The following is a 23,022-nucleotide window of genomic DNA, read 5'->3' as shown; positions in this document are numbered from 1 at the left end:
GTCTCAAAAATAATCAACCCACTCACTCTGGATACCATATAAAACAGAGGAACAACTGAATGAATGTTTTCTTACAAGCAAATTCAAGGCATCATATAATTTGGCCTACCAACCATGCTTCTTGGAGATGACATATTTTTAATAAAAATGTAGCCTCTAAGGATGAAAAAAATTCATAGGCATTCTGAAAACAGGCTTGATCAAACCCTATGTTACTTAGAAGATGGTAAGCACACAGAGTAGTAAAGGTTTATTCTGTATGACTGTAAATTATGCAGAGTGAAAATATAATGTATGATGCTTTACCTTAGTTTGACCATTGAAAAAGTCATCCCAAGACTGAAAAGGAGAAAGTACAACAGAATTTGCTTCATATTTGATAAGAAAATAAGGTACTGCAGAAGTTCCTTGTTTTTGACACAAGTCATCATATGCCTCTTGCAATGCTTGGATCTGACAACAGAAAAAAATATTCAGCTTTTAAAGGCAAATCAAATGTTGCATTCTATATTATAAAATATAACAGTAAAAAATAGATACACAAATGTGCTACAGCATTATTTTCAATCAGTCTAACATACATTACATACTAAGTTAAAGTGCTGAGATTTACATGTAGCAGAGTGCTGAAACAGTAAAACAATATTTTTATTACACCCTCTTCTTTCCCTTCAACTTTCTCTGGTTCACTACCTTACTTTTTCTCTCCTCTCTTCTTCCATCCCCATTCAAATCACATCCCTTCTGTATTTCCCCTCTACCCAGCCACATACCTTACACTGGCACCTTAAAGCCACTCTTCACAACAGTAATCCTACATATTCTTATCAAACCTTCCTCTCATTCAGCTTATCTCATAATCACCTGGTTCAACCAAAATCCAATGCACGATCTAACCACTTTCTCTGTTGACACACCTACCTATTTCACTGGAGTTGCCTCAAACTTGGATTTTCACATTTCTTCTGTTGCACATTACTGTATTATCACTTCTACCAACATTACTTGCACACTTTTTCCTCAAACCTTACTTTGCAAAAGGAAGCTCTTCCTTTCTATTCTCTTTTCCTCTACTTTCTTTGTTTTAAACCATGGCTGTACTCGCATATTATTGTTTATTCATGACTTACAACAAATGTATCTACTGATAGGAATTGCCTTTTGTAAAACTCTGTTTACTCTGTATTAAGTTTGCAATTATTTCAATAAATTGCTTAAAATGAATTGCAGTTCTTATCTACTTTTTATAAATTTTGGTCATGTAGTCTACTTGGAGCTTTTTTCCCCCCTGGGCCTCCATGAAAAGGGGTAATTTATGCAGAGGTGGACAATCCAAATAAATAAATTCAAATAAATAAATAAGTTTGCTATGAATTGCATACTACAACTCTTGTGGAAGGTTGCAGATACCTGATATTTTATGTGCACTGATATTTTACGTGCACTTAATTACTATATCAAAAGGAAATCATACAGTTAAGCACTCCTACAAAGATGTACACTATTGACCAAACTGATGCTTTGTGTCATGTAAGCACCTTTATTAAATTTACAACAATTAAACATGACAGTATAGATAAAATTATAGAAAATGAACCATTCAATGCAAGTTTTATGCTTCATACTTATGCTTTCTTTTTTAGCAATTATCATTTATTCCAGCATTATATAAATTACTCAAATGTGAAAGTGTCGGACTCCAAGTCAGACTGCCGACGAGTCACAAGTGGAGTCCCACAGGGATCAGTCCTGGGTCCTCTCCTGTTTGGCATCTACTTCTCAGAAGTCCAGGCCAACATGGAGGAACTCTGGCTGACCATGTTCGCAGATGACTGCAAGCTGGGAACCATTATTAACTCCCCAAGTGATGTAAACATCCTATAGAAAAGCCTCACTGAGACCAATGACTGGTGTGGAAACCATGGCCTTAAGCCTAATGCCAAAAAATGCGTTGTCATCCCCTTTGGGAAAACTCTGTTTCCACTAATTACCACATCAATGGGAGCCCACTAAACACTGAAGGTGTTGAGATCTGGGGACACAAGTTGACAGCAACCTCTCCTTCGACCACCACATTGCCACTGTGGTCAGAAAGTCCTTCTATGTGGCACATCTCATTACCAAGGGTTTTGCATCCAGGAAGAAAGAGGTCATCATCTCTCTCTACTCTTCTCTCATTAGGCCAATCATCGAGTACAATGTCCCATTTGGCATGTACCTCACTAGACATGCAACAGCTGGAAAAGCCACAAAAGCACCTCACGAAGAGGATCCTAAGCCTAAACACATGCCCTACATGGGTATACTCAAAAAACTCCAGCTATTCTGTCTCATATCATCTAATAAAAGACCATCTCTGCTTGACTTACAAAGCCATGTCTGACCCAGCTCTATTAGAAATGCTACATCTAAAGAAATCCCAATCCCTCCACACCATACGCTCCAGAGACCTCAACCTCATTACCATAATCAACAGAATATGCTGGATGGACAGGTTCATAACCCAGAAACTGCCCATGCTATGGAATAGACTTCCCATACATAATATGTCAAACAGAGCACCTCACTGGCCCTCTAAGAGAAATCTTGATAGGTGGATGGGAACTAGAAAGTTCACCCCAGGATCACTCCAGTGGCTCTTCTTGATAGAGGCACTGGGAACTAACGTCTGGCAGCACAATGCCAGGGCAATTCTATGGGCTAGACTTGTAGAGGCTCCAGGGTCAATAGCCTAGTACATGCCTATGAACCTAGGAAATCCTACCTTCTCTTGAATTGCATTCTTTCTCCTCCTGAAAATTATTCTGTTATCTATTGTTCCCAAATATTTCATTTATTTCTATGTAATTTTCTCTTTCCCTTTACTAAAGCTCCCACTGCCAACTCTTATATTTCCTTTACAATATTCAGTACTTCATTTATGGGTGGTTTAGATTTTGATTTCCATTTTGTAATAATTGTTTTTCTAGCAACCAAGTTAATTAATCTTAGCAAAAGTTCATTATGTCAAGTTATAACCATTTCCTCCCTCAATATTTCTAACAAAGCGCTCTTACAGAATTTTTAAACATGACAACTTGTCACATTCCCCAAAACCTGCTTCCAATTACTTCTCACTTTCCACTCACAACTCCATCCTTTGCTAGCTACCTGAGGAAAATTTTTCTGAAGTCTGCTTGAGGTTTAAAAACTACCTGTGCAACCACTTCCATGCAAAAATTCTAAACCCCCTGGACTTTGTTGTGTAAGTGGCAGCCATACAGATGCCCTCCAATTGTTGCTTTGTATATTGCCCTTCCAATCTCTTTTTCCAAATATTTCTAACTTGTTTTGATCAATTCATATAGTATCATGCTTTATTTTATATGCCCTACTAATTATCCCTTTTGTAAGATAAGCTCATGCTTTAGCCTCACCTAAAAATTTAACCAGAGCTGGTCTTTCACATAACATTCTCTTGGCCCTTTCTCTTTGCCTATACACTGCTCTAGGGTTACCACCTGTCCCACTTTGCGAGGGACAGTCCCTCTTTGGGCAGTTGTGTCCTGCAAAAAATGTGAAAAAATGGCAAATGTCCTGAGATTTTAGGACAAAATTATTTTCTATATTTTATGTAATAGTTGCATAAAACAGTTATTCTGTATCTGACACACCTAAATGTTATAAAAAACAGAATAAGGAACTAAAGTGCTACAAGAACAAACTTTTATTCAGGCAAAAAACTGAAGTTCTGTCCTTTGTACTGGCCGTGGGTAGGTTTTGCCCTGCAAAATCTGATGTTTGTAGCACAAATATCCCCCTTTGGGTATTTGAAAAGGTGGCAACCCTACACTGCTCTCAATCCCTGATAGCAAAAATAGCCCCTACCCTGCAGTCCAAATACATCTGGAAATCAGCAATTTTACATAAACAAAAGTTATGGGTACTTACTATAATAACAGATACACCTCTCAGTCTCTGAGCATTAAACATCAAAGCACTACCCTTGAAAAATCATAGCATAGGGTCACAAACAGGAGCTCTTTTCTGTATTTCAAAACAGATCAACCTCATATATTACATGCTATATGGCTAGTGTTAAGAATATTTTTAGGCCTTACTACAGGTATTTAGTAATGTATGTACTCTTAAAATGATCTAAAGTTATACTTCTGGTAATTGCAAGATATACCCATTTCAGTTGAGAGATATGCTAAACCAGCTCCATTAGATGAAGATTTCAGGATTCAGACCTCCAGTATGAGGTAAGTTCAGTAATTCTTTCCCAGACTTCTACTCCCTCCCTCCATGCATACATAATGTCCCTGAACTACAAATGACATCACCATTTCTGAACATTGCAAAAGCTCCATTTCCAGCAAATCTGGAATGGATAAGAAACAGGAGTCATTAAAAAAGAGAGAGAAGAGACTGGTGAGATGTAAGGCTAAGTCGGATGAATCTCCTCGAACAGAAATATAATTATACTAAGTAATCTAATTTATATCTAATAAAGAAAAGGTACATTACACGTAATTGTTCGGATGCAATCCCTGGCTAGCCCCAAGGTGTGGCCCTGCTACCTAAGCATGCAGTGCAGTACTATGGTCCAAAAGATGTACAGAGTCTAGTTTACAGCAGACCACATGACATACACAGATATTACATACAGAGGTCAGAGTAGCCACTGTTCTACAGACTGTGACTCAAGTATCATGGAGACTTGATTTCCATAGTTTGTATAGCAGTAATAAGCAGAATTGGAAGGCCAATGTTGGACACCTTGTTTATTTACCAAAGACAACCAATAACAGGCCAACTTTATGGTTGACTTTTGCTGACACAGTACCCAGGTTTTCAATGATAGAAAAAGCAGGTAGTAGATTAAACAGGAAAAAAATGATAGGTATAGTGCATAAAACATTCGAGCATTTTTCATCAGGATGAGTTTTTGGCTAAAAGGTTGGAGACAATCCCAATGGTGTCTTTTAGTACAAGCAAAACCATAAGCGATTTAATTGTATGCAGTTATTTTAAGACATTTAAACAGTCTCCATATGAAGTCCACAAATCCTTTACTTCCCATGGTACTTAATTTTCACGTTAGAACATTTTGAAAAAACATAATGGATGTTACTTTAGAAAAATGCATACTTCACTTCTAACTCATTGGGGTCGTTTATGCCTTAACATGCTCCTATGGTATTGTTTTATGTAGTACAGACCTCCAGGAAATTTAAACAGAGTTCAGAAGAACATCAGAGACACAAACAAAATCAAAAACCTGAAAGTACATGGGCAATGTATTTTTTGGATCATAATGGACAAGCAAATTCTTTGTGTGCCTCTGTTTGGAACAACTAACATGAGTAGTAGGGAGGGTGGTTTCCTAAATAATACATTTCTAAACAGTAAGGTTTGCAACCAAACTCCATTAGCAATGAGCCAGAGTGGAAATGTTTCCTTAACTGACTTATATGGGTGTTTTAGTCTGAATTGCTGATTGATTCTTTCTCAATGACATCATCATCATTTTATTTTGATATTTCAATTGGTGTCCATTTTTGTATGTTTTGTTTTTACTCCCTGGGGTCTAGGGGGATACTGAGGCCCCTAGTAGGATGGTTAACTATTTGTGAAACAGAGTTAGCATTTAAAATGTCAAGAAAGCTCTAGGCATGCCTACCATTGGCAGTGTAGGTCAGCCAGTTTACAGATGGATAGTTGAAGTCCTCCAGTAGAAAGGTATTGGGTTTAATAGGAATTTCAGTTAATGCATTAAGATAGTTATTGTGCTTAGAAGGGGACATAGAAGGTGTTCAACAGCTAGCTATAAAGTGTTACTTAGTCTTATTTAGGCTGATTTGAAATTCTAGGAGTTCACATGTGGTGTCTCAAGGAATATGTCATGAGTGGTGATGATACCCTTGACAAACACTGATACTCTCCCACAACTGCCAGTGAGTCTGAAGACATGATTGGCATTATACCCAGGAATAAACAGAATGTTTTTATAGGCTTGTAGGAGGTTATTTGTTAGCAGCCTTGCAGTCTTTACAAGCCTAGCCATGTTAATCCCAAATCCTTTTGTACTTTTTAAGTATTTCACAGAACAAATTTATGAACAGAACAGGTATGTGATCAAAATCGGCTATCCCTGTCCATGAGGGACATGGCTGCCACGCCAGAGGCAAATGTGTGGTCTCCCATCCAATTATCTAGGTTGCTTTTGAATAGGGTCAGTGAGAAGCTCTGTTTTACATGGATATGAAGCCTATTCCAGAGACGTGGCAGTCTCTAGGAGACATATGTGTCTTTTCAGCATGTTCTGTTAATGTCACAAAACTAGGCTGGGATCCCTAGAGTGAGTGACTCTTATGCCTTTTGACTTGCAGATGTCTAGCATTTCCATTAGGACAGGGTTGGAGATTGCCCTACAGGCCAGGCACAAGTCACCTCTCAGCAGCCTATAAGATACAGAGTAAAGTGACAGGGTTTTCAGCCTGTCCATGTAGGTCATGTTTTGGAGTCCTTCTATTTGCTTAGTGAGAAACCTCTGAGGTCTCTCCAGCTGCTGCAGGTGTCTGGTGAGGTACATGCAAAAGGGTGCATTATACTCTATTAGTGGTCTGATAAGAGTCAAGTACAGTGGAGTTATAACATCCCTTGACCTGGATGCTATGCCCTTGCTTATGAGGTGCGCTACATAGAAGCCTTTACCACTGTGGAAACTTGGTGGTCAGAGTTCAGCTTGCTATCAACCTGTGTTCCCAAGTCTCGCACCACTGTGTTGGAACTCAGAGGGGTGCAGGGGGGTGCCATCAATGCTGCAACTTGTAGGAAATTCCATTTTGCCAAATGGAATAATAATGCATTTTTCCACTTAGTTTTATATCATGGCTTTGGCACCAATCATTTGTTTGTGTTAGCCCTTCTTGCAAAATGTTGACATCATTGGGGGACACTCCAAACATCAGCAAACTTGGTGAGCCAAAAGTTATCTAGTTTGGCCTGGACTTCTGAGAAATAGATGCCAAATAGTAAGAAGCCCAGCACAGACCCCTGTGGTACTCCACTGGTGATTGGTCTACTCGTGGAGGTGGAGTCAACAATTTTGACATTGTGTGTTCTGTCGGTGAACCAGTGGCTATCCATCTAGTAATGTTAGGGTTAATCCCTATCTGGGAATGTTTCTCAACGATGCCAGAGTGGGAATTTGTGTCAGAAGCCTTGGCAAGGTCAAGATAGGCTGTGTGCACTGTCTTACCTTCGTCCATGGCTTTGGTGACATTCTCAATGAAGTTTACCAGGTTTAATAAGCACGATCTACCTTTACCACAGCAAACTGGATTGGGTCCAGCTTTTCTATGTCACCTATGTCCTTGTTGATAAGGTCCATGATAATTCTTTCCATGGCCTTGCAGATGAGGCTTGTTAGACATATGGGTTTGTAGTTCCCAGGGTCAGTTGATGGCCCCCACCTTTGTACAGGGGGATTACTGTTGCTGTTCTCCATTCTGGAGGAACACAGCCAGTTCTCAGGCTATGATTAAAAAGAATACCAAGTGGGGCCACTAGGACTTGTTTTAGATTGTTTTGTAAACCACCTGGAACATTATCTGGTCCCACTAAGGCTGCGTTTTTGGCCATGGGGAGTGCAAAGATGACCTGTTCTCTAGAGCTATTAGGCAGAGGGCTAGTGTCAGGTACACTTTGGGATATGGTAGGTGGAGATAGGGGGCTAAAGTTTGTGCTGAAACAGCTAGCAGGTTGGTGATCTCTTCTGATGTAGTTTGAGTGATCCAATCTACAACCAGTTCAGCACATAGTTGGGCATTTCCTTTTAGACTTCGGACATTGTTAACGAATGCCTTATGATTATCCTTGTCTAAAAATGCGATTTTAGTTTTGCAATTTGTTTTAGAAGACTTTACAAGATTTCCAATTGTTTTTTTAGGCTCAGGAGGGAACTCTTCCTCTGTAGAGTGATATCCCTCTTGCTTTTGGACAATAGTTTCTTCTTCTTGTTATATAATCTGTTTAAACTTGAAGTCCACCATGGTGGCTTGCTTTAACAGGAAAACTTGTTTTTGATCTGGTCAGGTACAGCAGAGTTTATGCAGTTGCTTAAGTGTTTGTACAGGGTATCTGTGTACACTTCTGCATAATGATCATTGATGTCTGTGATTGCAAGTGGTATAAAGCTTTATATACCATCACTTAGTAGGCTGCAGTTAGCTTTGGTAAAGTTTTTTATAATTTTTGTTCTTTTGAGGGTGCAGTTCCAGTAATTACTTCAAACGAGACTGATTTGTGGTCTGACCTAACCAAGGAGGGCATCATGCATGAAGTATAGTGACCCCCCCCCCCCATGTTGGTGATTACTATATTCAGAACATTAGAGCCCCTAGTGGGGGCACAGACTACATGTTCCAGAGCATTTGAGTTAAAGTCCAGGAACTTCTGGGCAAGAGTGTTTTTGCTCATGTACTTCCCCCAGTCTACGGAAGGATAGCTGAAATCTGCCATGACCAATGTGCTTGGCGGTATGGCGAGGGATTCCAGTAAATCGAGGTAGGTGGTGTGTTTCACCTGGTTCATGGTGAGGGATCTATAGCTAGCAATGATGTGGTAAGGTACGTTCGTAATAGTTAATTGGACATGGAGTGCTGTTTGATCAGCCTCGAATTTGTCTGGTTTTAATGAAGATAAATACACCTCCTTTGGCTCCTTCCTGCTCATTTTGAGGTCTGAACATGTGGAAAGCGTTGTAGCTTTGCACGGCGGGGGGTGCTCTCAGCAGCCTTGAACCATGTCTCAGTAACTGCATAGACGTCAGCATCCTCCAAGGTGAGGAGTGCTTCCAGGAAGTGCAGTTTCATGTTTAAACTTGTAGCATTAAGCAGAATGACCCTGAGTTTGTCTCGATTATATTTTGTTACATTGGAAAATTTGTTGTTTTGACATTGCCTAAAAAAGGCTCTATGGGGGAGGCAAGGGCCTTTGCCAGTAAACAAAAGCCTAGGAGGGACAGGCGCAGATCATCTCTAGCAAAGCAGTGAGGTCTGTCTACCATATCCTCCCAGGCTGACAGATACTGGATCCCTCTGGACTGACTCCAGAAGCTGAGACAATTGTTGAAGGCAATCATTTTTTGCTTATATTGTGGCACCATCCTGGGTGAGGATAGGATACTGCTTAGAGCTAGGGACATACCTGTCTGGGACACTATCAGAGAATTCCTTTATGGATCTCTTTATATAGTCCAAAGAGGTATGTCTCAAGTCATTCACTCCAACATGGACTATGACAGAGTCATAATGGTACTTGTTGTTTGAGTGCCTTGAGTGCATGTGTGACTTGTTGGATCCTAGCACCTGATAGGCAGCTGACTGTGGCCTTCTCCTTGTCCAGTCTAGTGAGGGGGACATATGTGTGTATCACACTATGGAGTCAACTATGACCAAGAGATTTGACATGTTTTGCCTTAGGGGCTTCTTTGCTGAGACATGGGTGTGTGTGTTGATATGTGTAGTTTCTTTTTGCTTAGTGGTGAGTGTGGGTGGTGTGCATTTGGGAGGTCTCTGTTCCTTGGGTAGGCTTTTAGTGAGTACCTGCACTTATGTGGCTTTATGTTTAGTGACCTTATTTTGTGTGAGAGGTGAAGTTTGCATGAGAGGTGAAGCCCGTGTCCTGAAAACCTGTTTCATGTCTAGTTTGTTTTTACGTGGGAGAATTGACTCCAATTCCAGTGTATTTGCATCTCTCTAATAGGGTGATGGTTTGCTTTAGGAGTAAATGGCTGTCAGTATAGATGAAGCAATTGCTACATTGCCTCAAGATGCCAATACCAATCAAGCTGGCAGGAGAAATCATGGGAAACTGCCTATCTATTGTGTCACAATTTTTCTGAATGTGGTCTTTGCAAAGGAAGTAGGCTAGCTGGACTTGGTCACAAACAGCAAAAATTAAGCATTATTTTAATTAAATGCAGTTAAAGTGTAGTGCTGGCTTAAAATGTACTTATTTTTCAGTGGATGCCTTGGATTTCAGTGCAGATGCACTCGAGACCTCTGGCTAAAATTGTCAAACATTGAGCAGCTTCGGTACACTGAGCGCAAACCCATGAAAACATGAGGATTATATACAGGCAAATGTAAACATTTTTAACACAACTACCAATGGTAATGCCCCAAACTGAGCCTTTCTCCAGCAATCCCCAAATCAGATGGGTCCTGAGCTACACACTTCTGCCACAAAGGTGCAGGGAGGCACTTTTAATGTAAGATGGCTGGTTTAAGAGTACAGTGATATCAAACAGTCTAGATTCAACAGGTTCGAATCTATCCTTTGCTATGTAAGGCAAGGAAACACAATTTCTAGATGGAAAGAAGCAAGGAAGAGTCACTTAAAGGTCAAAATGAGAGAGCTTAGTAGTATACTACTAGATGATCTGCAGTGGTACCACCCTATGCACAGACTGGCAGCTCTTTGGGAATTTCCTATAGAGGATTTTAAAAAGGAGAGGTTTGCTTATATGCAAGCACGGGGAAATGCATTTGCGCAGTATATTCAGATAAAAATGCAATAAGCTATCGCCCAGAAGTTCCTACCTTGGATGGGTTGAATTTAGCTCTCTACTCCCACCAGAGTGTAAAAGAACCCTCCCAATGTTCAAAAACAAACAGTCTTTGAGCTCAAGTACAGTAACAATGCTTTACAACAGAAGAAAGAATTCTTGCAATATCAGGAATCCTTGAAAATAAGTTCACTCTCTCTGAAAAATTTCATAGCACACAAAAACGTTGCAAAACTTGGTAATAATTTGGCAGACTCAGAACAGCTTTTGCAGTATCAAAGATGTTAGGAAATATCAGAATACTGTCAAAACAACCCGAGAGCTGTACAGTAACAAACAGATGGAGTTTCTTTAACAAGTTCAAGCTGAAAAACAGTGATAAATTCAACCAAATAAATGCAACACAAGTACTAAATATCACAGAAACAGTTATAGCAAGTGCAAAAAATATACTTATATCAGCTTTGTAGGTCCAAATGGTTTTAGAAGCAGTCCAAGTCTTCCAGTCATAGGTGTCCAAACCAGGCAGAAGGAAGCTCCGAATAAATGAGCACAATCTCACAAAAAGGTAATTATTTTATTCTTTTTTTCCTCTAAAACAATGTTTCTGTAACTATACATATAGGAATGCACTCAAGTTGCAGGAAAGCCTCAAGTTCGGGCATTTTTTGTTATGATTCCTGGCACTGAATAGAGCCGCATTAATGTGATCCAACTTAGAATTTACTAAGTTGGAATGTCCATCAGGTGAACTCTGCCTAAAAAAATGCACTATAGGAACAGCAAAGTCAGAATGCAAAACTCTTGATGAGAGGTGAAGGCCATACCTGGCAAAGTAGGAAGACTTGTCAACCATCTCATCCCAAGTTGAAACATACTGGATCCCCCTAAAATGACACCAACTACATAACCAACTAATAAAGACAATTATCTTGTCTTTGCATTTTGGCATAATTCTGGGTGATGGCAAAATACCACACAAGACTAGTGTCTTTCCTGCCTCAGATAAACACATAGCAAGTTCAATCATATCCTTCTGTATGACTCTCTGGGCAGAGTGCCTAAGATAGTTCACCTCCACATGGACCACTATCAGGCCATAATCATCTGTTGGAAGGAGGTATCCAACAGTCCTTGTTACATTCTGAATCCTGGCCCCAGAAAGACAGCTGTCACCCTATTCTTATCGAATGTAGTAAGCTTGGGGTCCATATACTTTACAATAGAGTCACCCATTACTGAAACATTACAAAGGTCTGATGAAGTCTCAGTGAACCATAGGGGTTTGGAGTCTGCACCCTTGTGACCCCTAGAGGTATGCATCTTAGGTGTGGCTGTGAAGGGTGAAGGTGGGTGTATTGCTGTGTATACTAACATCTAGGATTTCTTAGGTCTTTAGACTGGGATGCTAAGGCAGTGTTTTCTTAACAACCTCAAAATAAGTTGGTTTAGTGGAAGTGTTCTGTGCTGTATGTGTTTATGTGTCGTACTTACTGACTTTGTTCTGAGGTGAGAAGGCATCCTCCAAGTTCAGTAATTACTTACACCTCTCACCTACTGAATCACTGTGAGGTAGCAATCCAGAGTTTTCTGTAAGCATGAGGCTGTTATTACACTACCTCAAAATACCCAGTGCTGTCAGGCTGGCTACAAAATGGGAAACAGCTAAAATTCCATATTAGCCAATACAGATGAAGAAGTGTAGGACAGCCAAAAGATTCCATACAGACCAATACAGATGAAAGGGTATAGGACAGATGAAGAATAGGATAACTGACTGGGCTAGAGAAAAAGGTGATAAACGAGGATATGGATAAAAGATAAAAGAATGAGCTGTTAGTAGTTGCAATGTTGTAAATGCGACAGACTGTGTGGGGTCAATAAGGAAATCAGTAACGGTGCCAAGATCAACTAAATAGTTTCACCCAACAGGTTAATGTGGTTTCTTCTTAGTTAGTAAAAACAATGAATAACAGGTAGTCTAACTCAATGGATCCAGATGCAGTAAGTAATATCTACAGATGGTGTGAACTTTGGCTCTAGTTGACTGTCACTGTTAAAGTGGCACCCCGACCCGATGTGTAAAAATGGGAAAAAGGGTAGTGGATAGATGGGTGAATCTAAATGAGCATTTTCAAGTGCAGTAATAGTATAGCAGTCAATCAAGTAATAAAGGGATATCACAAAGATAACCCTGTACTCTCTAGTGTAGAGCTGTGGAACAGGAGCTTTAAATACCATAACACTATAATAATTACAACAAGCATAACTGCAGCAATACCAATGATCAAAAAGTACAGTCAGTTACTGAGATAAGAAAATTTGTTTCATGTATCTAGTATGAGTAAAAGATGACACTGCAGTATTATCTTAAATAACGGGACTAGTGACAATACCAAAGCAAGAACGCCAAATTGTGTGGCATTATTTAAAATTAACACCACTACAGTCAGCAGTACAACACCAACAAGGACCAAAAGTGCAATGCTATTTAAATCCGACAACACAACTGCAGAACAAAAGAACTAATTTCAGCAATCTGTTCACAAGAAATGCAGTTAACAAGTAAATAAGAGACAATGATTTCCTTGCATGAAAAAGGCAGTACACAAATCAGTCACAGTAGAACAGAGAAAGCTGTAAAAAAGAAGGCAATGACATTTATATCATCATCAAACCCCTTTTTCTCCATTTTCTATAAGAGGTCAGGGTGTTGTATCAACTGTCTCCATCTATCTTTATTCAATGCCACTCTCATATTCAACTGTCACAGGTCTTCTCTCACACAATCCATCAACCTCTTTGCTGGACACCCTTGTTTCCTCGTGCCTTCTTCCACTCCATCCCAAATTATCTTCACAAGATTGTCTTCTGTTTTTCTGCTGTGTCCAAACCACTGTCAATCTGTTCTCTTTGACCTCTTCTGCGATTGGAGCTACTTTAGCTTCTGCTCTTATATCCTCATTTCTTCATCTGCCCTACAGTGTGCACCCTACTATCTGTCTCAGGCACTTTGTCTCCATCAGCACTAGCTTCCACAGCTGCTTTGCCTTTACTGCCCAGATTTCCATACCATACAGTAATAATGGTCACACTGCTGTTTTGTACATCTTACGTTTCAGCTTCTTTGGCATTCTTTTGTCATACATTACACCTGACACTCTATACCAGTTGGCTGCATCCCCTCAGATTCTAGCTTTGACTTCCTCATTCAGACTTCTGTTCTCAACCATCCCTCCAAGATACTTGAAGCTGTTAATCTGTTCCACTATTTTCCCTTCTATCTCAATTCTTAGCTTCTTCTAAACTCCACCCTTTGCTGCCTTTACAGTTGTCTTATCTTGCTCAGTTTCATCCAATGTGCCTTCATATTTACATTCTATGCCCCTATTCTTTACTGGCATTCTTGCTCAGTCTCCCTGTAAAGCACATCACCTGCATACAGCAACTTTGTTGACCTGTCCCCTCCTACCTGTTTAGTAATGTAGTCAATAACCAGTATGAACAGCAGTGGGCTCACAGCTGAACCTTGGTGCACAGCCACTACCTCTGTGACACTGAACACTGCTCATACTTGAGTCATTGGGTCCTTGTACATAGCCTGCACTAATTCTACCAATGTCTTTGGGACTTCTAACCACTGCAGGACTGTCCAAATCAGCTTTTTTGGGACATTGTCATATACTTTCTCTAAGTCTAAGAATGCCCAGTTGGACTCTTTCCTTATCTCTAGCTTCTTCTCAGCTATCTGTCTCACTGTAAACATCGGGTGAGTTGTGCTGCATCCTGATCTGAATCTGAGCTGCTCGTCTACCATCTTACTTTCTACTGTGTATTCATTTATCAACTATTTCAGCAGTACTGAAATTAATATATAGAACAATGATGAGAGGTTCCCTTACTTATTCTTGACTATGCTCAACAGGATGAAGACAGGTTCACCATACAGATGGGACAGCTAACCTTAGACTAGACATGCAAAAGTTATATAAAGCTGCTGGTTATTTAACTCATTACATGCAAGTGATGTTTCCAGGAGCACCTGCAGTTAACTCCTACTGACATATCTAGGAGTCAAATATTGCTTGTTGATATTTATATCAATAATTTCAAAACCATGCTAAGTACAAGGTTTTAAAAGATTTCATCTTAAAGCTTACACGATAGCAAACTCAACTGCATTAATATTTAACCGCTGCTTGATTAACTGTTGTTTTTATGATATTAATTTATATAGCTATAATTTTCACATTTTTCTAAATATCTCAACAGCCAAGTAACACAGACAGAACTTCTTAACCTCATATGAAAGGTCTGAGCTTGATGAATAAAATGCTGCTGACAGTATGTGTGTAACTGAGTGGTTGCTGAGATATTGTAAGTTTTACCAAAATATTACAAATATAATAGTTACTGTGTTAACTGTGAATTATAAAATTCAGTTTCAGATCTAGAACCTAAAGAATACTACCATTATAAAAATAGTTTGTGCTGAAGAGTTTGCCATTTATACATCTTTCATAATCCCTATGACATTTGTTTGAAATGTGAGGACATCATTTGATTTGGTCAAAAGGCTGAGGCTCCGCCCATTGGAAGTTACAGTGCAAACTTCCTGAGCTCCACTGGAGTGAATGATTTAAATAAACCTTATATTTGATGGTTGAAGCAGCCACTGGCTACCACTCCCTCTCCTGGTCAGCCACAAAGAAGGAAGAGGATTAGTGGACAAATTCATAGGAGGACAGCATTAGTTTTACCGGGAAGGTTGCTACTGCCTAAGTTAATGGCTTGAAAATCCTACTCAGCAAAAAAGTAACACTGCTAGGAAAAGTCTAAAGATATATATATATATATATATATATATATATATATATATATATATATATATATATATACATGTCTTCTGCCTTCATGCCTTCATCAGAGAAGTGGACAGTGATATAGGATTGGGGATGGCGGGGTGTTTAAAAACATAATTGCAATGTCTTAGGTCTTTTCCTGGTTAGGGGTAGCCACAGTAGATCACCGGTCCACAGACTGATTGGCAGTGGAGTTTTTATAGTGTCAAGTTGCTAGCCTGGCACCCAACCTTCACTGAAGGCAAGCATACATATACATAAACACACACACACACACACACACACACACACACACACACACACACACACACACACCTGCATCTCTTTAAAACTCACTCGAACACAGGGAGGACATGCAGACTCCGCGCAGGAGGAGCTTCAACCGAGAATCGAACCATGGAACCTCTTGCTGTGAGATGACAACGCTAACCGCTGCACCACCATGGCCGATCTGTTTAACAACATAACTGAGTGGATGAAAAATAAAGGTACATTCATAGTTGGTGTGTGTGTGCGTGTATGTGTGTGTGTGTGTGTGTGGTGTGTGTGTGCGTGTGTGTGTGTGGTGTGTGGTGTGTGGTGTGTGTGTGTGTGTGTGTGTGTGTGTGTGTGTGTGTGTGTGTGTGTGTGTGTGTGTGTGTGTGTGTGTGTGTGTGTGTGCGTGTGTGTGCGTGTGTGCGTGTGTGTGTGTGTGTACATGTCCTAGGGCTAATACAACTACAGGTAACATCCATGACAGATTGCAGCTGCAGACTTAGTCCTCCGAGTAAAAACTTTCAATGTCAACAGCCCAGTAAGAATCAAAGCAATCAGTCTAGAGTAGAGTGGATAATGTTATTAACTAAAAATGACTTTTTGTCCTGAAAAAGGTGATGAGATTGACCAAAACAAATGAGACGTGAAGTTTAATAGATGTTATTTTCAGAATTCAGTAGTCTGCCTTATGAAGGGAATGCATTTGACAAAATGGTAGGATTCCTCATAAAAAGATTCCTAAATACATTAACAGTGAAAAATGTTTTTTTTTTCCTTTTTTTGTGAAAAATCTTTTTATTTCAAATTCAATTTTAACATATAATCAGTGTAAAGAACATCTCCATAACAGTGATGAAGCAACAGTAATACATTAGAGAGTGTATATATATGTATATATATAGAATGTATATATATATATATATATATATATATATATATATATATATATATATATATATATATATATATATATCAACACAACAATAAACTATGTACAAATATGGTAAAAAATCAAACTGAAGACCAAAAAGACATACCTATGTCTGATGAAGGTTGGGGGATTACCTCGACCGAAAGCGCTTACTACATTAAACAGTCCGTGCAACTTTTTGGTCTCTGCTTGGTGCGTTTCTACTATTTTTTGGATCTATGTACAAATATGCCATATGTCCAACATTAAGAGAAGGTTTTAGTTTCAAGCTAGGATATGATCAAAAAGGGTGTTCCAAAATTCAGGAAAGTGGGGTTGGGATTTTTGAGTAAAGCTAAGATATTTATGGGCAAGAAGGTGTTTGGTAGCTAGGTGTTTAAATCCATCCCGTGTGAGCAAGGTTCCGTCTTTCCAGTGGAGTGGAGTGTAGTATTTGAGTAAGGAGAAATGTGATACTAACATACATGCCTGTAGTTTAGATAGACCAGTGGGGGGATATGAAAGGGAGCAAATTTCCACGACAGAGTTGTTTTTTCATTGCCCGTCTTTTCAAGTTGAACTCTTAAAGAGCACCAGAGTTTGTAGAAGCATCACAATAGGGGCAAAAAGGGGAGGTTGAGGGATAGATTTTATGATTCTATATTAGAACACCGAACATTTGAAATGTTGGGTGTTCTAATATCGACTTGTTTTCAGCGAACGCTGAAAATATCGAAGTAACAGGAAACAGAATTCTTTCCTAGGGAAAGAATTTGGTTGTCCGTTTCTGTTGCTTCGGTATTTTCAGCACTCTGGTGGAAAGTTATGGGTCGGGTTCAGGTAAGTGTGCGATTGTGTGGACATGTGGGTTAGGGCAGGTTAGGTGGGTTAGGGTGCGGGTGAGGTGACTGTGCGATAGTGATGGACGTTAGGATTTGGGTTAAGGTAAGTGGATAGTTAGTGGTGTTTGTATAGTTTAGTGTTGGGTTAGGTGTTAGAGTTTAGGTGTATGGGTGTGGATTGCTGTTTGTTTGGTGTGCTTGTGTTGTGTGTATGTGTTTTGGAACAGCACATTTTTTCCCTAGGAAAAAATTCGCTGTTCCGAATGTTCGATGTTTTTTTTTTTGATTGCTAGGGTTTGACATTAGAACACTCGACATTTTGAATGTTCGATGTTCTAATATAGACCTGATTTTATTGAGTGTGATTGGAGTGAGATAAGCGTTATGGAATAACATGAGCTGTGTATATTTAAGCTTTTTAAGGGGAATAAGTTTTGAGGTTAGATGGATAGCTTGGAAGATTTGGTTGTAAGAGATGATGGCTCTAGGTCTTTCTAATATTTAGAAAAAATTACATCTTTTTGAGTTTTAGTTGAGAGAATATGTTTGTAAGAACTAGATATAATTTTATTATTTAATGATAGCAGGTTCCATAAAGTTTTACAGGTTTTAATGTCATTAGTGTTTATGATGGGGTCCTCTATAAAACAGCGGCAAAGCTCATGAATTTGCCTTATAATGACTGTGTAACTTTTGGGGAGGTTCAATTGATTTCTCATACCAGATTTATTCTTGAAGGGAAAGATATCAGAGATGGTAATTTCTTCAGGAGGGGGTATGTGCTTAAGTCATTCATCTTACTATTCATTTTAAGATTGGGATTACAGTGGATAAGTTGTAGTGTAGTAAATGCATTGCACAAGTTTAATGATTTGAAAACCTTTTGTAAGATGGCGATTTTATGTTTTATGGCTGTGTGTATTTTGATATTTTTTAAGTTTTTACTGTTAAGGAAGGGGATGGCTTTGGGATTAAAGTAAAATGTTCTGATATAGTTGTATATGAATGTTACCCAAGTTGGTGACCACTGATGTGAGTTTGGGGTATAGTTAGATATTGTTATAACCATACACCTGGTGATGTCATAATATAGTTTATAGTCAGCCCTACGCCCCCAATATTTTTGGGACAGATAAGTTTGCTATAACTCATTCTGATTGATTTGGGAGCCCAGATAAATTTGGAAATAGAATGGAGGGCTTTAAAAACTGTATTGTTGACAATTATGTTGGAGGCATTAAAGATATACAAAAACCTGGGTAAGAGATTCATTTTGATTATGGCTACTTTAGCAAGAAACAAAATTTTGCCCATCTGTTGAGGTCTTGTATGTTAGACCACAGTTTTATGACATTGTTTAAATAGAAGTGTTTAGGGTCTTGGTGGAAGGATATTCCAAGATATTGCAAAGATTGATTAATTCTGATTCCAGATGATAAGGAATAGGTGGGTAATTGATACACAGGGTTAACAGGAAAAATAGTTGTAGTTCAAGAATGACGAGTAAATGTCAATAGAGGATAAGAGTTTCTGAAGATTTGAGTTGGGTAGGGAGTAACAGATTTAGATCGTCAGCAAAAGCTGACAAAGCAATTTTGGTGTTACAGAGAGTAGGAACATGGTGGATGGTTTTCTGAGAGATTAGAAGGAGTAGTTCAATATACATATTAAATAAGTAGGGCGACATTGGGCAGCCTTGTCTGGCTTTTGTTAATTTGTAAGATAGTGTAGGCCTTAGAATAAAGAGTTTTGATAGCTTGTATAAAGTTTGTGGGTATGTCGAAGCAGGGTAAAATATTTAGAAACAGGTCCACATTAAATCTGTCAAAGGCTTTAGAGGCATCAATGGCTAGGGTATATAGTGGAGTACAGGTATGGTTAGAGACAGTAATCATAGTGTCAAGTGTGAGGGTATGGTCAAATGTGTGTCTGTGTTGTATAAATCCTGATGGTTCAGAGGAGACAATGTTCGGGATAATAGGTTTGATTCTGCTAGCTAGTAATGATGCAAAGATCTTCCTCTCTAGACTTATTAAGGCGATAGGTATATAATTCAGTGGGTTTTTGAGTTCAGAATTTGATTTGGGAATAAGAATCATTACGGAAGCATTTCAATGTATATTGCTTATTCCACTGTTGGTAATGTAGTTAAATAGATGGAGAAGAAAAGCAGATATCCTTTGAGGAAAGGATTTATAAAATTCTGCAGTAAAGTCATCAGGCCCCGGAGCTTTGTTGGGTTTAAGTTTGTTAATTGTCATGATGATTTCTTGTTGAGTGATGGGAGTTGATAATTTTTTTTGTTAATCTAGCCTGAGTTTGGGGAAATTTAGTTGGTTTAAGAAGGCTTTTAAGTCCTGTTTGTTTGGGGAAAGGTTTGGTGGGCTATAGGATTGGATGTATAGACTTTCAAATATCTGCATAATATCTTGGTTAGCATGGTAGAGCTTGTCTTGGTGGAGGAGTTCTGTAATGGTCGGGGAAAGTTTGTTTTAGTTAACTAGTCTTGCCAGAAATTTGGATGGCAATGAGACCATTAAGAGTAACTTGCCAATGTCTTTATTTCTTAATAAGATAAGTTTATTAACAGTGAAATTTTGTTTCCTCTGCTTCATTAGTTATATAACAAAAGAAGAAATCTGTCATGAGCAGTTTTGTAAACAAAGTGACAGTATAAAGTTTTAAACTCTTGTTTACTGCAGTCAAACGAATATCAAAACGTAAATCAAATATTTATCGCACTGTCTGTTCTATTTTTAACTCAAAAATAACTGAATCCATGCAAAGTGAATCATGTATGTATGACTGAAGAGTTGGGTCAGCACATTGCTCTGGTAGAAACCACAAAAGTTAACACAGGTAGCTCATTCCTGTCTTTTTTTTTTTTTGGCTCATCAATCTTGGTCAGCCAGGTACATTATGCAAATTTCACTAGCCTTCTCTTGAAAGATTAAAAAAAGTGAAAACATCGAATTATACATACTAGTCATAGTCACAAACCATGCAATGAATCTCTGTGTTGATTAAAGCAAGTACAAGTTAGACGCTGTCTAAGATTCAGAAAGAATCCATCTGCATGCATAAACTGCTACTGTAAAAAAGAGCCAGCTTTTGTGATGGTAAAAAATCACCATTAACATACAGATAAGCTGCAGTGAGGAAAGACCTCATGTTTGGCTAATTTACATGTGTCTGAATCACATGGTGTTACCGTTAGGCTAATCAGAACTTTGCTGCTATTAGTATTCTGTGGTGGTGCAGCGGTAGCGTTGTTGCCTCACAGCAAGAGGTTCTCCTGTTCAATTCTCGGCTGGAGTGCGGGGAGTGCCTTCTGTGTGGAGTCAGCATGTCCTCCCCGCGGTTGGGTGAGCATTCGAAAGACATGCGTAAATGGGCGTGCTTTCGTTGAAGGTTGAACGTCGAGCTGGCACCTCGGCGTTCGTGAAAATCTACTGCCAATCTTTAGCGAACCCTAACCGGAAAAAGTGGAAAGACAACAAGTGGGGGTCCACACACTGCATTGAAACAGGCATCCTCCACATTCATTCTCTCGCACATGTATGGATCTACTTTAGTTCACTGAATTAACAGAACACCGAAATTTACATAATCAAAACAAGAACAGTAAACATTTACAATAGCCGAAGACACACTTACCCCCCCGGACACGACGCACGGCTCTCTGCCCCGAGAGCTCGGATCCGAAAAGGGATCCGACAACCTCGAGGGCATGGCTGGCATCAAAGTAGCAGCTACTATCCGCGCCGACTCCCTGACTCCGAGACTACTCGGATCCGACAGCTCCGAAACCTGATAATGGATCGTCGAAGGAACTATGGGGGCAAAAAATGGGGCTGAGCTCCCCCCTGGAGGAGGGGGGGCAGGAGCACTCCCATCTGCATCTGGGCTTGGAGAAAGCGATGCATCATCCGGTCCATGTCAGCGTCTGAGTGGCTTCGAGTCGACCTAGAAGTGGCAGCAGAAGCTGGCAGGGAAGGCCGCCGTGACGACCTCGAAGATGGCCAGGGCTCCTCCTCTGGCTCTGGTAAGAAACGTGGAGAACGGAGCTGAGAGGGAGAGGACTTGGGAATCTTCAGGGGAGAAGAGAGCTGTTTAGCCGGCGGGGCCAAGGGGGCTGAGTCGTCCCGCCGCTTGTGGCTCCTATGTTTCTCTCTTACCCTCTCTCTTTCTCCCTCTCTCTCTCTCCCCTCTCTTTTCTCTTGGAGTCCTCCTCTCCCTGAGAAATAGTGGGAGGTTGAGTCCCAGCCAGGGGAGATAGCACAGCTGGCTGAACAGCTGCAGCCGCGGCTGGAGCCACTGAGGGAGAGGAGGAAGAAGCAGAATCCGCAGGTATAAGACCTGCCAGGACCAGCTTGTTTCTCCTATCCCTCAGAGCCCGGGGTTTAAAGGCTGCGCAAATATGGCAGCCCGATAATAAATGTGCTACCCACAGGCAAAGAACGCACTGAGTGTGGCCATCGGCTGGGGAGAGCTTATGGCCACACTCAAAGCACTTGGAGAAAATGGCCTTAGGGCCTTCAGCCATACCAAACCACAACCACACACACACTTACACACAAGAATAAGGGGAAGGGGGAATATACTAAAACTAAGCTAGGCTAATGGGTTTAAACAATCACACACACACCTCTCAAAATTTTGCAAAAGGTCAAGAATTTACCCAATACTCACTACCTAACCGCCAGGAGCTCATAACTCGTGCTTGTTAAAGCGGCGGCAAACGAGATCTGGGGACTGGAAGGAGGTAGCAAGGTATTGTGGGTAAGGGGGAGGAGCTTGAAGCTCGGATCTTTAGCTTGGAAAGCTGCCGGCTTGGATCCAGGTCAGATCTGATACCCACAGGTTGCTGATCAAATGAAGTTAACTACTTCAGATGTACCTCTTTTTTTCTGTACAATTTCTTAATTTTATGGCTCCACAACAGTTTTTTTATTCATTTATTTTTTATCTTTAAACTTCCTAGCATATTTATATCATGTAAGGATGAGTTTTTAAGGCATATAAGTTCTAAGCTCTCTTTTCCATCTCTTTTGCAGTTTTATTGTTTTTAAAGGAATTTTTATTTATGATAGCCTCATTTTAGAAAAAAAAACATTTAACTGTTCATTAATTTACTTCCCTATTTATTGTTTATAGGAATGTGTTTTTAAGGTTCCCCTTTATAATCCTGAAATACTGAAATCTCAAATTTCAGTATCCTGAGACCATAAAGACAAAACTTCAAAATAGTGAAAGTGCATAAGCGCGAATCCGATATCTCAAATCTGCGTTATGCATTTATGCTACGTTACGTGAAGTGTTTTCCTGGGATGGTGTCCAGAATTTAAGCTGAGTGAGTGTGAGTGTTTTTGTAAGTTGTACATGTATGTTAGGGTAGGGAGGTGGAAGTATGAGTGTGAGTGTTGGATGTGTGTGTGTGTGTGTGTGTGTGTGTGTGTGTGTGTGTGTGTGTGTGTGTGTGTGTGTGTGTGTGTGTGTGTGTGTGTGTGTGTGTGCATGCGTGAGGTACTGTAGAATGCCTAGGTGTGAGTTTTTTTTTTTTTCTGTTTGTGCGATCTTGGAGTTGGTATATAC

At 39.7% G+C, this 23,022-nt stretch overlaps 1 protein-coding gene across 2 annotated transcripts in view; it reads right to left on the bottom strand.

The window, feature by feature from the left end:
• Window positions 1-23,022, bottom strand: part of ATG7 (autophagy related 7) — a 2,350,184-nt gene that overhangs the window by 1,408,531 nt on the left and 918,631 nt on the right. For both annotated transcript variants that reach the window (XM_044078060.1, XM_044078061.1), the window contains exon 7: window positions 307-453. In XM_044078060.1, coding sequence (XP_043933995.1) covers window positions 307-453 — 147 coding nt within the window. The remainder of the gene's footprint in view (window positions 1-306; window positions 454-23,022) is intronic.

The sequence above is a fragment of the Protopterus annectens genome, chromosome 7.part0 (assembly GCF_019279795.1).
Source record: "Protopterus annectens isolate FY-2018-M chromosome 7.part0, PAN1.0, whole genome shotgun sequence".
Lineage (NCBI taxonomy): Eukaryota > Metazoa > Chordata > Ceratodontiformes > Protopteridae > Protopterus > Protopterus annectens.
This window is presented reverse-complemented; position numbering and strand designations above follow the sequence as displayed.